This window comes from Carassius auratus, unplaced genomic scaffold, assembly GCF_003368295.1.
Source record: "Carassius auratus strain Wakin unplaced genomic scaffold, ASM336829v1 scaf_tig00021918, whole genome shotgun sequence".
Lineage (NCBI taxonomy): Eukaryota > Metazoa > Chordata > Actinopteri > Cypriniformes > Cyprinidae > Carassius > Carassius auratus.
In genome coordinates, this window is record NW_020525144.1 from 455,175 (window position 1) to 469,949 (window position 14,775).

Sequence of the window (14,775 nt, forward strand, 5' to 3'; positions counted from 1 at the left end):
CCTGTTCTCACACTGCTCCCAAAGGAGCATAGTGTGGGTATTGTTTTTATTCTCCTCTCTTTTCTGTTATGATGTATCACTTTTCCCCTGTACTACTGTACTTCATTGCCTTGTACCCACGTGCAATGACAATAAAGTTGAATCTAGTCTAATCTAATAAAAATATGCATAATGAATCTACATTTTCCCCTTACTTCAAATGAAGTCTTAGTTTGTGGCTCATTATTAGCCCATTATATTTAATAACAAAACATGCTAAAACAGTACGATGACAAATTCTCTTTTATTAAATTTAGAACTTTTATTAATATTATAAGGAAAATGTTTTATTTGCATTGTAACACTCAAAAAAAGTATTTGGGTTTCCCTTTTCTTTAAAACTATAGTAGTATGTGGTTCATTATTAGTCTATTAATTAAAACACAATCCATAAAAAGTACAATGGTACAAATTCACATTGGCATTTAAACATTTGAATTTTATTAACAAAAACTAATAAGATGGATATTGTAACCAAAATAAATAAGGTATTTTCCCCCTTTTAAAACAAATGCTTAGTTTGTTGTTCAATGTTTTATTTATTTTAAATGGAAACAGCAACAATAATGAAAAACTCGCTTAGCCTATATTACAGGAAGAAATTAAACTTATTAACAAAACTTGTGCTTTTGGATCAGTATCTCGCATCAGTCTCATCATGCAACAAACTAATCCTTGTTAAAGCCTAAATAGAAGCTCTGCATATGCTTGCACCTGTTAATCGTTTATGTTTCATAGTTTATTTTGCTTTGGTGCAATAGATAAATAATTTATTTGTTTTAGATTTTTTATGTTTAGATATTTTTTTTTTTTTTCCTGTGTCCTGCACACACAAGTCTTGTCCTGCGCCGCTCTCTGTTGCATCGACTTGACTTGACAGTGCGTGAGCTACATCCTCTTTACGATCTCTAGATTATAAACACTGCATTCTGTCAGCAATGTAACGCAGCAGTTATGTATTAGACTTTACTGTAACAGACAGTAACAGTTGGTCTTACCTGAAGAATACAAAGCATTTTTTTGTTTAATTCGTATAATTTATCTATTATATTTATCTGTTTGTAATTTTGCCTATTTTCTTAGCTGATTTATTCACCTACAAAATCACCCCAACCAAATAGAGCAGTTCAAGTCATCTGTTTATTTTTTTTTCCATATTGCAATATACATCGTTAAAACAAATAATGACAATGTGAGTTTTTTTTTCCAATATCAGGCTCAGTAGTTTCTGCAGCATGAACACAAACATGTAGTTCTCCATTGTTGTTGGTGTTACATGATGTAGCGGTGTCTGACAATAGTAGAGAAGTGGGGTGATGACATTGTTTCACAAAATATATGGATTGGCAGAACACAAAAGACGGTGTCAAAGGTGTCATTTTCAGATTTATCCACTCTGGGACCCAAAGAAATAGTGAATTCATTCTCCCAAAATGCTGGATCCGTCTGGACGAAACACATATACCTAACAAAATATTTACATAAACATCTAAATGCATCTCCGCGTGTACGGGCCAATGTACGCTTCCCACGTACATTGCGGTGATGTGCTTTCTATCCAGTGTGAAATCTCTCATGTGTTTTGAGATTTGCTAAATGACGGAATCTCCTGTCACAGTGTGAACACTTGTAAGGTTTCTCTCCAGTGTGGATCCTCTCATGTGTTTTGAGACTTGATGATTTACTGAATCTCCTGTCACAGTGTGAACACTTGTAAGGTTTCTCTCTAGTGTGGATCCTCTCATGTGTTTTGAGACTTGATAACTGACTGAATCTCTTGTCACAGTGTGAACACTTGTAAGGTTTCTCTCCAGTGTGGATCCTCTCATGTGTTTTGAGAATTGCTAAATGACTGAATTTCTTGTCACAGTGTGAACACTTGTAAGGTTTCTCTCCAGTGTGGATCCTCTCATGTGTTTTGAGATTTGATGAACGACTGAATCTCCTGTCACAGTGTGAACACTTGTAAGGTTTCTCTCCAGTGTGAATCCTCTCATGTTTTTTTAGACTTGATGAATCACCGAATCTCTTGTCACAGTGTGAACACTTGTAAGGTTTCTCTCCAGTGTGGATCCTCTCATGCGTTTTCAGATTTCCTGAATGATTGAATCTCTTGTCACAGTGTAAACACTTATAAAGTTTCTCTCCAATGTGAATCCTCTCGTGCAGTTTTAAACTGCTTGCTGAACTAAAAGTCTTCTCACACTCAGAGCACACGTACTCTCTTACACCAGTATGTATTATCTGAAGATGTTCTTTCAAACTTTGTACATGCAAAAAACTCTTACCACACAAATGACATGAATGTAGCTTCTTCTTTGCATGAACTTTCAAGTGTTTCTTCAGAAGTGAAGCCCATAAAAACATTTTATCGCACTGATCACATGCGTTCTGCTTCTCTTGAGGGCTTGATTCATCATTTTCCTCTTTTTCTTCAATGAACTCTGAAATAAAGGTAAAATGATTTATTTTTGGTATATTGTTAAAAGCTGAGAACATCTGTAAATACACAATTTACTTTTTTTGCTTCAGATTTATTGACTTTTACTAATTTAATAGGTAAACTGGGTAAAACATTTTTTAAAAATCATTGTTTTGGATCAATTGACTCAAGGGTTTTTGAGCTGTATAAAACAAGAAATATATAAATTTTACTAGGGATGCGACGTTGGCAGATTTTTACCACTTTACCACCATCACAACCCTAGTAAAATTAATATATGTATATATTTTATATACATATATACATTTATATACATATATACAGTAGGTAGACAACCAGAATGGGTAATACCGCCATGTGTACAGGGCTGCGGCGTTAACTGCAAGTCAGTCGCGTGTTAAAACCATTCACGAAACTACCGCCAGGTGGCACAAAGGGATGAATTGCAAAGTTAATGTAATTGTAAAATGAGATAAAAGTAAAACAACAATAACATTATGATGTAACATTGTAACATTTAAAAAAAATTTTTTTTACAGTGAGTTAATTTCAAAACGTAAGATAGTCTTGGGCTACAGTCTACTCATCAAAAATTAAAAGACCTTTACACAAAGGATCTAATGGGTGCTACTGTTATTAAACAGACATTAAATATGATCACTGGTCATAATTTAGATGTGCTCTGTTTGATAGACACCTGGCTAAAACCTGATGATTACATTATTTTAAATGAGTCCACCCCCCAAGTTTACTGTTATTACCATGAGCTGCGTCTGAAAGGCAAAGGGGAAGTGTTGCTACAATTTATAACAATGTTTTTAGGATTTCTCAGAGGGCAGGCTTCAAGTATAACCCTTTTGAAGTGATGGTGCTTTACGTTTTTCCAGAGAAACAAATGTTAATGATAAATCCCATTATGTTTGTACTGGCTTCTGTATACAGGCCACCAGGGCACCATACAGACTTTATTAAAGAGTTTGGTGATTTTACATCCGAGTTAGTTCTGACTGTAGATAAAGTTTTAATAGTTGGTGATTTTAATATCCATGGTGATAATGAAAAAGATGCATTGGGATCAGCATTTATAGACATTCTGAATTCTATTGGGGTTAGAAAACATGTCTCGGGACCTACTCATTGTTGAAATCATACTCTAGATTTAATACGGTCACATGGAATTGATGTTGATGATTTTGAAATTATGCAGACAAGTGATAAAATCTCAGATCATTATTTAGTTTTGTGCAAACTTCATATTAGGACTGTGCAATTAATCGAAAAAAAATTATTCAGTTTCGATTTTGGCCTCCAATGATTATGAAAATCCAATAATCGAGATAAAACGATTATTGTGCCCCATTCCCCCCACTTTTGCAGTGCTGCACTTTCGTTCCTCCATAAAAGCCCAATTTCCTGTGCAAATCAGTAAAATCATGTAATGTGACATTTGCAAAATGGGACGTGCTTGAATTATCGAAGTATATTTAGGGCCCGAGCACCGATGGTGGACCCTCTTGTATCGGCTCCGTTTATTAGGGCCCGACCACCGATGGTGCGAGGACCCTCTTGTATCTGCTCCATTTATTTTTAGGGCTCAAACTCGAAGGGGATTATTCTTATTAGGGCTCAAGCCCATTGGACCTCTTGTTCCCCTAAGGATTATTCTTACTATTATTAGGGCCCAAGCACCGATGGTGTGAGTAGGGATGGGCATTTTGGGAAATTTCTAATTTCGATCATCGATAGGTTTCAAAAACGATTTATCGGGGGTGGGGCTTATGCGGGGGGGCGGGGGATGGCAATAATGTATATAATGAAAAAATCTTGTTATGAAAATGAAAAAATAAAAAAATAAAAATCTGACATGAAAATCTGTCTATGAAAACATGAACACATGATTAGGACAGGTTAGATTATGATTATGATGAAGCAATGTTATTAATAAAGGAGCAAGAAATATCTGCCTGAGGTGAAGAATATACCAATAAACGGAAGCTAATTCTATGACACAGCCTATGTGTAACAATGTTCGTATGACAGAGAAGGAAGGAGACCAGGGTCGGCTTACTGAGGCTCGTGGGAACTTTATTGTCCGTAAATAAAGAATACAAAAAAACAAACTCGCGCCACATGCGCGTCAATAAATAATACACTTTCACTTTGGAAAGTGTAACTCACACACACAAAAAAGGGGAGAGAAAAGTTAGGAGAGTGCAGGAGCGGTCCACCACACAGGGCAGCCTTAACCTGGGTAAAGGCCTGTTGGCACCGCTCCGTCCATTGGACCGTATCTGGTACCTCCTTTTTAGTGAGGTCAGTCAGGGGGCTAGTGAGGTCCAAATAACCAGGAATAAACCTTCTATAATATCCCGCCAGCCCCAGGAACTGCCTCACCTCCTTTTTGGTCTTAGGCCTGGGGCAAGTCGCAATAGCTGCCGTCTTGTCAATTTGGGGACGCACCTGCCCGTGACCCAAGTGGAAGCCCAGATACCTTACCTCCACCCGCCCAACTGCGCACTTCTTCGGGTTGGCCGTTAGCCCCGCCCGTCTCAGCGCCTCAAGGACAGCCCTCACATGCTCCATATGCCGCCGCCAGTCCCCACTATAAATGATAATATCATCCAAGTAGGCGGCGGCATATGCAGCATGCGGACGCAGCACTCGATCCATGAGACGCTGGAACGTAGCGGGGGCCCCGAACAAGCCGAACGGAAGCGTCACAAATTGGTGTAAGCCAAACGGCGTGGTGAAGGCTGTTTTTTCTCTAGATATGGGAGATAAGGGGATCTGCCAATATCCTTTTGTCAAGTCCAATATCGAATAAAAACGAGCCGTACCTAACCGATCGAGCAACTCGTCAATCCGTGGCATTGGATAAGCATCAAATTTTGACACTGCATTCACCCTGCGATAGTCCACACAAAACCGCACCGAGCCGTCCGTTTTTGGGACCAAAACAATCGGGCTCACCCGATCACTGTGTGACTCCTCGATTACTCCTAACCCCAGCATCGCTTCTAATTCTGTCTGAACCACTTTTTTTTGTGTTCAGGTAATCTATATGGCCGGCTGCGAACCACCACGCCCGGCTCCGTCTCAATATGGTGTTGAATCAGATTCGTACGACCAGGTAGAGGCGAAAACACGTCTGCAAATTCGGACTGTAATTGTCCAATGTCAGTGAGCTGCGAGGGCGAGAGGTGATCCCCTCCCGGGGCCAGGGCGAGGGATTTTTCTTTGATGACCGCCTCTGGCCCAAGATCCTCCTCTCCGCTCACCGCCGTCGCTAGCAACACTGACTCCTCTTCGCTCCATTTTTTAAGGAGGTTGAGGTGGTAAATTTGCCTGGAGTCGCCTCTGTCTTTTCGTACTACTTCATAATTGAGATCTCCTTTTCGCTGTGTGGCCTCAAAGGGTCCTTGCCACTTTGATAATAATTTGGAGCTGGATGTCGGCAGTAATACGAGCACTTTATCTCCCGGTGCAAATTCTCGGAGCTTAGTTCCCTTGTTATACTGCTGGCTTTGTCTGCCCTGGGCCTGGAGCAAATTCTCCATTGAGAGCCGCCGCAGTGTATGGAGTTTTGCCCTCAGGACCATGACATATTGAATTTCGTTTTTGCTATCTGAACGTCCGTCCTCCCAAGTTTCTTTCAGGACGTCCAACACCCCGCGGGGCTGGCGTCCGTAAAGAAGCTCGAAGGGGGAAAACCCCGTGGAGGCTTGGGGGACCTCGCGCACAGCAAATAAGAGGGGCTCTAGCCATTTATCCCAATTTTTCGCGTCTTCTTGGACGAATTTACGAATCATTGTTTTCAAAGTGCGATTAAATCGTTCGACCAGTCCGTCCGTTTGTGGGTGATAGACGCTGGTCCGTACCGCTTTAATGCCCAATAATTCGCATAATTCACGTAACGTGCGTGACATAAACGCGGTGCCCTGGTCCGTGAGAATCTCTTTTGGGATTCCCACGCGGGAGATTAAGCGAAACGGGGCGTCCGCCACACTCTTCGCCGAGATGTTGCGGAGCGCCACTGCTTCGGGATATCGTGTTGCATAATCCACTATGACTAACGCAAAACGATGTCCTCGTGGGGATCGTTCTAATGGCCCGATGAGGTCCATACCAATTCGTTCGAAGGGGACCTGCACTAGAGGTATAGGGCGCAATGGCGCTTTTGGGGTGGCCGGTGGGTTCACCAACTGACATTCCCGACACGACGCGCACCATCTGCGGACGTTCTCGTGAATGCCCGGCCAAAAAAATCGGGTCATTAGACGATTTAGCGTGGCTGTCATACCTAGATGCCCTGCCATTGGGTTACAATGTGCCGTCTGGAAAAGCATTTCCCGACGGCTCTTAGGTATTAATAATTGGGTCGTATCTTCCTTTGTCTGAGCGTCATGGGTCACTCGATACAACCGGTCTTTAATAACGGCAAAATACGGATAGGAGAGTGGGCGGTCAGGATGGAGGGCCTGCCCATTGATGGAACGGACATGCTCGAATGCATGTTTAAGGGTTTCATCCTGGGACTGCTCCAGAGGAAAGTCATCGCGATTGGAAAGGTTTAGCCTGGCCAAATCGCTCGGTTCCTCTGAAGCTTCCCCACTGGGTCCTGGTACAGATTCTCCTACCTGAGCGCTCGCCCCTCCCTCCGGGCCTCTCTTCTTCCCAGAGGCATCCACTGTTAAGCACCCCAATAATTGTTCAAAAGCTGGCCAATTGGTCCCCAAGATTAGTGGATGCCGGAGGCGCGGACTAACGGCCACCTCCACATAATGTTTTTGTCCCCTAAATTTGATGCCTATGGTTTTTACAGGGTATTCCACTATATCCCCGTGCACACACCTCACCTTAACCACGCGGCCCGTATCCAATGCCCCGGATTGTATCAGGCTTTGATGGATGGAGGTCTGGTTGCAACCTGAATCCACCAAAGCCTGATAGGTACCCACCTTAATACTCACAGGTATTTGATACAACCCGGCTTGATCGGGGGCAGCCTGTGGGTCCAATGTCCCCACCTCCATGACCGGGCACCGGTCCACGAAATGGCCCGGATCTCCGCAACGCCAGCAGGCCGGCCCAGGCCTTCCCGCCACCCTAGTGGTTGGAAGGGGGTCAGGTGATTGACGTCAGGAAGCAGTAGGTAGCTCAAACAGACCCTCCCCGTGTGGCGGCCCCATTCCTCTGGTAGGACCCCGTGACATCGTTGCCGACTCCGCCCCTGTTCTCCAGCGGGGTGCAGCCCTTGGTGGACCCGCAAACCAGGACAGGCTTTGCAACAAGAGGAGAGAGAGGGGGGGGGGGGGGGAGAGAGAGAGAGAGACAGATGGAAGGGGTTCGCCGACCCCGGAACACGCCGCCAGCTGATCCTCCGCCAGTTGGATGGCCAGATCGAGCGATGCTGGCCGGTGGCACTGGACCCACTGAGCAGTCCTCTTCGGGAGTCGGGAGATGAACTGCTTCAGCACCACGGTGTTGATAATGGTCTCGTCGTCGCTTCCTCCGGCCAACAGCCATTTGCGGCATGAGTCCCGGAGCTGCTGGGCTAAGACAAAGGGCCGGCCAGCTTCAGTCAGTTCTAGCGACCGGAAGCGTTGACGATGCTGCTCGGGGCTGAGGCCGACCCTTTGGAGCACTGCTCTTTTTAAGTCTGCATATACCAGGAGGTTCTGGACGGGCAGTTGTTGAGCAGCCTTCTGGGCCTCCCCAGATAGCAGAGGAATTATTCTGACCGGCCAGCTGTCCTCTGGCCACCCACATGCCTCGGCCGTCCTCTCAAAAAGATCGAGGAACGCTTCCGGATAATCCGTTGGCCCCATCTTTGTCAGGGGCATGTGGGCAGCAGGGCTGGAACTGGGGGAGGCTGACCTCGTCCGAACCTACCGGTCCAGCAGGCTCCGGAACAGCTCGCGGTCCTCCCGCTGGACCTGCATCATTGCATGGAACCGTTGTTCGTGGTCGGCTCGCAGCTCCAGCAGGGCTTGATGTTGTTCCTAATGCAGGCCCGGGAGTGATGTAATGAGCTCCGCAAACGGCGTTCCCGATGTTCCTGACGGGGTTTGCATGGCGGCGGCGTTCTCCTTCCTTCCCGGGTTTTCGGCACCAGTGTAACAATGTTCGTATGACAGAGAAGGAAGGAGACCAGGGTCGGCTTACTGAGGCTCGTGGGAACTTTATTGTCCGTAAATAAAGAATACAAAAAAACAAACTCGCGCCACATGCGCGTCAATAAATAATTACGCCCACGAGCCCTCAGATCTCTCTCCCGTTTCTGGAAAGTGGCCGGCTTAAATACTGCTTCCCCACGCCCATCACTGAAATGAGAAGCAGGTGTCACTTGTCTCTCACTTAACCCTCTTACCACCGCTGATCTCTTCACCCTCTCTCCCGTAGCAGACCTCGCTAAACCACGCCTCCCCTGCCACACTATGATAAATCAGTTAACTGAGATTCATATCAGACGTAACATTACAACTTGTATCAGCACAATAGGATGCTAAGTTATGCGATAGACAGAGAGAGAGAGAGTGCGCGAGCTTCCGCTGATGAGTTTTCATGAGCGCTGAAAGATGGGCAAAGACAGATTTTACTATGGCTGTGTCCAAATTCAGGGTCTGCATCCTCCTTAGGATCCTTCCTACCCGTTGAAGGAGGAGGGGTCCTCCGATGACCGCAAAAACCGGAAGTCGGTGTTTGTGAATTTGGACAGCCTACCCTTCTTTCAGTTTCCTCCCCTACCCGTTGCTCATATCCTGTCGCCTAGCAACCGTGACAGCGCTAAGCAAGACGCGGGTGAAGAGCTCATCGTTCTCTCCCCGGAGCTTTATAAACACTTCTGTCTGCTCTTTCGTCCTTAGAAGCGTTTAAAACAGCTTCAATCACCAACAAATTAGCTGTGTGTAAGGGGATATTCACACAGGCAGTAAGGAAGAAGCTAGTTTACGAAAGTAAAAGTTTTTTTTTTTTACATATAAACATACAAATGTAAAAAAAAAAAATGCTTAACGCTAAAACAAAATGACTAACTAGACAACCACTGAAAATATTTATTTTTGAAAAGCCAGTTTTTAAAAAACTTCGAAACATCAAAAATAATACACCTCCCCCACTCCTCTACCGCTCGCTTCGTCCTGCCGAAAAGAATTATGGGATAGGTAGGACAGGAAAGGATCCACCACACCCATCATTCCAATTCGGGGAAAAGGAGGATGTATTTGTGGGCCGCATTTGAAGGATCCTACGAATTTGGACGGCCTTAGTCGCGGCGCTGTGACGTAACATCCTTCAAATGAGTACTCCGTAGGATGTAGACCCTGAATTTGGACACAGCCTATAGATTCCTATAAAGTTCTTATTATAAATGTATGGCAGATTTGTGCTATATTTTCATCTACATTATTAATTGTAATAGTTGTAATAAAGTTTTATTTTTAAGTTAAGTTTTATTTTCCATAAACCACCTGCGGGTTTTCAAAGCCATAATAATTGAATTAGGCCTATGCCCACAAATATGAAAGAAAAAAAGCTTGACTGCATTATTATAACATCAGTAATAAAATATCAATAATAATAGAAAAATTAAACATTTAAGATCAATATCATTATCGGGCATTGCTTATATGAGCATGAAATGAATCGATGATATGCAGTATAATTGTTCATGTTAAAAATTCAAAAAAATTCGCTGATGCAGATGTGAACTTGACCGAAAGTGTAACTCGATCTGATTGTGCTTTACAAACACGAAAGTACAATAATTTCACATTAGTGTTACTATCGTAATTTTTTTATTAATTTGATTGTATTAAATTTGCACTTCCTGATCAACCAAAATATTATTTAAATATTATTTAACAGCATGGAAATCACTGATTATTGTTAAATAATTGAATAAGATTTAAAATATATTTAAGATAAAAACTATGACAAACAAATAATTTAGATTTTCGTCATCTTTACGAATATAATGTAATTAGGCTACAAATATATCCAGTGCATTTTTATTTTATAAAAACCATTTCATTATTTGTCTGTGATTTAAAAATTAACACACAAAGGATACTTTTTCTTTTTTTGCTACTTTATTCAACGGTATTTTTTTTTTTTTTTCAAAACATTGTCTTCCAGTATAACTTTAGCAGCATATTTTGATCCAGCGGTGAAATGTAGTTTTTAAAAGATAAAGAAAAAAGTTCACCAAGTTTAACCAAACAACTATTATAAGGTATAAAACAGAGACCAAATAGCCTAGATATTTTAACTATGGCTAAAACTCAAAACTAAAATAATAATATTACATAAAAAAATGATATTATATTTACCACGACTGGTGAAACATTCAAATGTCTATTCAAAAAGATAAGTCGGTCTACGTGCTCAGATGAGAGCCACGTGCGCAGCCTGTTTACATTTAGTGGAATAAATTTGCTCCGCTGGAACAGATGTTGCAGGAACAGCAAGGTACCACTGGACAAGTAAACCTTCTCTGTCCCTGAAACTAATGGGCAGCAAATCTTTCACCACCATTTCAGCGAATAGCTTTGTCGTCTTCTCGGTTCTGCCTGCGTTGCATTTACGTCTTACGGCAGGTGATTCAATGCTCACCTGAGTTGCCGCTCTGTTATCGGCAGATATTTTATGTCCAAATTTTAGATGATAGCGCATTGTATTTGTTGTAGATTTGTGTGACAGCTTGGCGCTGTACAGCTTACCCTGAACTTTTTTCATCGCTCTTCTCAAAGGGAAGCCAGCCATCACTACGTGACTTTGAGGCCATAATTATGTCTTCTTACGTCTTCTGAGGCATCAAGTGGGAAGCTAACCAATCAGAGACCAGGGCGCCGCCCAACGTGCTGCCATAACCAAAAAAAAAATAAAAAAAAATTCGATCATCGTTTACGTGATCGATCATCGCTGTCGCGGTCGAGTACTCGATCACTGTTGCACATCCCTAGGTGTGAGGACCCTATTGTCACTGCTTTGTTTCTTATTAGGGCTCAAGCCTGAAGGGGCGAAGAGCCCTATTGTTCCCCTAAGGATTATTATTCTTCTTTTTTTTTTTTCTTCATTAAACCTTCCGGGGGTTTTTGGTGGCCTTAACATGCTCAAAAACTCTTGAAAATTGCCACACACATTGGAACCTGCGGCCATTAGGACGCCACAGAGGCTGGGACCCGGCGTGGCACAGGGGCTCTACAGAGCCCCCTGGAACACATTCTTGAACCATAGCTCACACGTACTTGCATGTATTTATATGAAACTCAGTACACTTATAGATCTCATTGAGCTGAACAACTTTCATGATATATGTCATCGGCTTCGCCAAACAGGAAGTCAGCTATTCAGGGCTGTTTAAAAAAAGCATGCTCTGGAATTTGAAATAATCCTCTGAAGACTTTCAACTGTTTACCTAAATTGTTCTTATCAAGATGGACAACTTTCTAATTCACAGTCATAAGCTACGACCAACAGGAAGTCAGCTATTTTGATTCGAATATGTATCTTGGGGAAGATACCGTTGTGTATTAATGCATACTCCTCACAGGAGAAGTACACTATACACACCAAACTTTGTCTACATGATGCCAAGACATTGAGGAACATAAACTGCGAATGGATTTTGGATAAGTTGAATGGTTTTGCCATGGTGATTTTTTGAAATAACAGTAAAAAGGGAAACATTAATTGTCTTGTATTTTTAAATTACAGCTTCCAAACATTTCAAAACTATTTTTCATTTAGAGAACATGTGATAGAGGAAATATGCATAGTTTCATGACTTTACAACACTTTATGATTAAAATGTAAAAAATTATCAGACATCTGATCTCACGCTGTCACTCTGTGTGAGTGCTGACTGAGTGTGTGTGTGTGTGTGTGTGTGTGAAAGAGAGAGAGATGGGCATGAGCCGATTGGCAGACAGAGAGAGAGAAAGAGACTAAAACATCTCTTTAATCACCAGAAAAAAAATATTTTAACATTTTTTTGTTTTTTTGTCTTTGTTGCTAATTGTGCTGTTTTCATTACATCTTCAGACATCTATTAGGCCTTATCCTTTTCTGAAAGTTTCAGGAATTAAATTCTAAAAATACTTATTTGTGCTCCAAATAATAATTTCAAACTCATTTGATACTGACCTCTGACACCCTGTGACATGACATTTATCTGAATTTACATAAACTCATGGATGTAACAGTAAATCTGTTCACCTCACAGATGAAGACTAAGCTGTGATGCAAGCACAACTATTTCACAAATGCTTATGGGTCAATAAAATCAAAACACTTTAAAATTATTTAAGGATTTGGTAACACTGTAAAATAATGTCTAATTTGTTAACATTATTAAATGCATTGGTAACACTTCATAAAAGCTGCACTCATCTAAGCATTAGTAAATAATCAATTCATGCTTTATATAACCTCCCAAAATTAAGTAATTACTTAGCATTTTATAAATACAGCTATAATTAAATTGTTCATGGTTTATATGCACAGTTATTTTGAGGAGATTAAAGGCTATATATATTAGGGGTTTAACGGTAACTGTATTCGTACCGGACCGTTTCGGTACAGGGCTTTCAGTGCGGTGCACGTGTGTATCAAATGAAGGAATGCAATATTTTGCGCACGGAAAATAAGTACATTTTCGTGTTTCCAAACGAACATATTAAGTGGCGGAAGTCTCCACGTTCAGCGCAAATTCCGCCCTGCAGCTGATTCTAAGGACAGCGACACACTGGATGCGTGGCGCAAGCATCTCAGCTGCGTGGCGTGTCCGTTTTTAATTCGGCTTCCATGTTAACAGGTTAGAGCTTGCAGGCTGCCTGCGTTGAGACGCGTTTCTCAGGTGCGACTCGAGCAGCGCGGAAAACGCGTGCATGCTAGAAATAGAACCGACGCCCTATTTTTCACGTGACATGCAAGCACGTTGGAAGCCTTTCCAGGCAAAATAGAATAGGAAAATGTTTATGTCATTTTGTACACAAATACATATTAATGACACATTGATGTTTGAAAGTCTATAGGTTGACATAAATTGAGATATAAATGTAATTTAAAAAATAAAAATAAAATATAATTATCGCTCTTCAAATATTGCACCTGTCAAACAGTCTATTTTGCCGTCAATGTTGACGGTGTCCTTTATCGGTAGGTTTTATATTTATGCTCAACATAAAGTATTAGATATTGTTGTCATGAAGACAAAAGCCTGGTCTGTCAGCAGTCTCCCTGTCACCTACAGCAGCAGGTGAAGCAGGCCTACAAGCTGGGATTGGTAATGCTGCACTGTAATCATTTATTTATATTTTTCATTATATTTTATTATATGATATTGGTTTGAGACTGAGAGTATTTAATTTCGTGGAGACCTTTGCAGCAGCATTTTATTTCTTATTCTTTTTTTATTTTATATATATTTTATTAAAAAGTATTTTTTTTTAAAAAGTGTATAGTAATAAACAACCTGCAGTTTAATGTTTGCATTTCTTTCCCTTACTGTAACGAAAATGAACCGAACAGTGACTTTAAAACCGAGGTACGTACCAAACCTGATTTTTGCGTACCATTACACCCCTAATGTATATATATATATATATATGTATATATACACACATACACACCCACACACACAGGTCCTTCTAAAAAAAATAGCATATTGTGATAAAAGTTCATTATATTCCATAATGTAATGATAAAAATTAAACTTTCATATATTTTAGATTCATTGCACACCAACTGAAATATTTCAGGTCTTTTATTGTTTTAATACTGATGGAGAAGGACCGATTCCAGACCTTGGGGGACCTGCGGAAGCAGTGGACTGAGTCTGGAGTAGAAACATCCAGAGCCACCATGCACAGGCGTGTGCAGGAAATGGGCTACAGAGAAGCAGCACTGGACTGTTGCTCAGTGGTCCAAAGTACTTTTTTCGGATGAAAGCAAATTTTGCATGTCATTCGGAAATCAAGGTACCAGAGTCTGGAGGAAGACTGGGTAGAAGGAAATGCCAAAATCCCTGAAGTCCAGTGTCAAGTACCCACAGTCAGTGATGGTCTGGGGTGCCATGTCAGCTGCTGGTGTTGGTCCACTGTGTTTTATCAAGGGCAGGGTCAATGCATCTAGCTATCAGGAGATTTTGGAGAATTTCATGCTTCCATCTGCTGAAAAGCTTTATATAGATGAAGATTTAGCTTTTAAGCACAACCTGGCACCTGCTCACAGTGCCAAAACCACTGGTAAATGGTTTACTGACCATGGTATTACTGTGCTCAATTGGCCTG

At 41.6% G+C, this 14,775-nt stretch overlaps 1 protein-coding gene across 1 annotated transcript in view; it reads right to left on the reverse strand.

Annotated features, from left to right (window-relative positions):
- Nucleotides 1-1,161: 1,161 nt before the first annotated feature.
- The window catches only part of LOC113077177 (zinc finger protein 525-like), a 28,551-nt gene continuing 14,937 nt past the window's right edge, over nucleotides 1,162-14,775 (reverse strand). Inside the window, exon 2 of the mRNA XM_026249639.1 lies at nucleotides 1,162-2,483. Within this exon, the coding sequence (XP_026105424.1) occupies nucleotides 1,594-2,483 (890 nt within the window). The 3' untranslated portion in view covers nucleotides 1,162-1,593. The remainder of the gene's footprint in view (nucleotides 2,484-14,775) is intronic.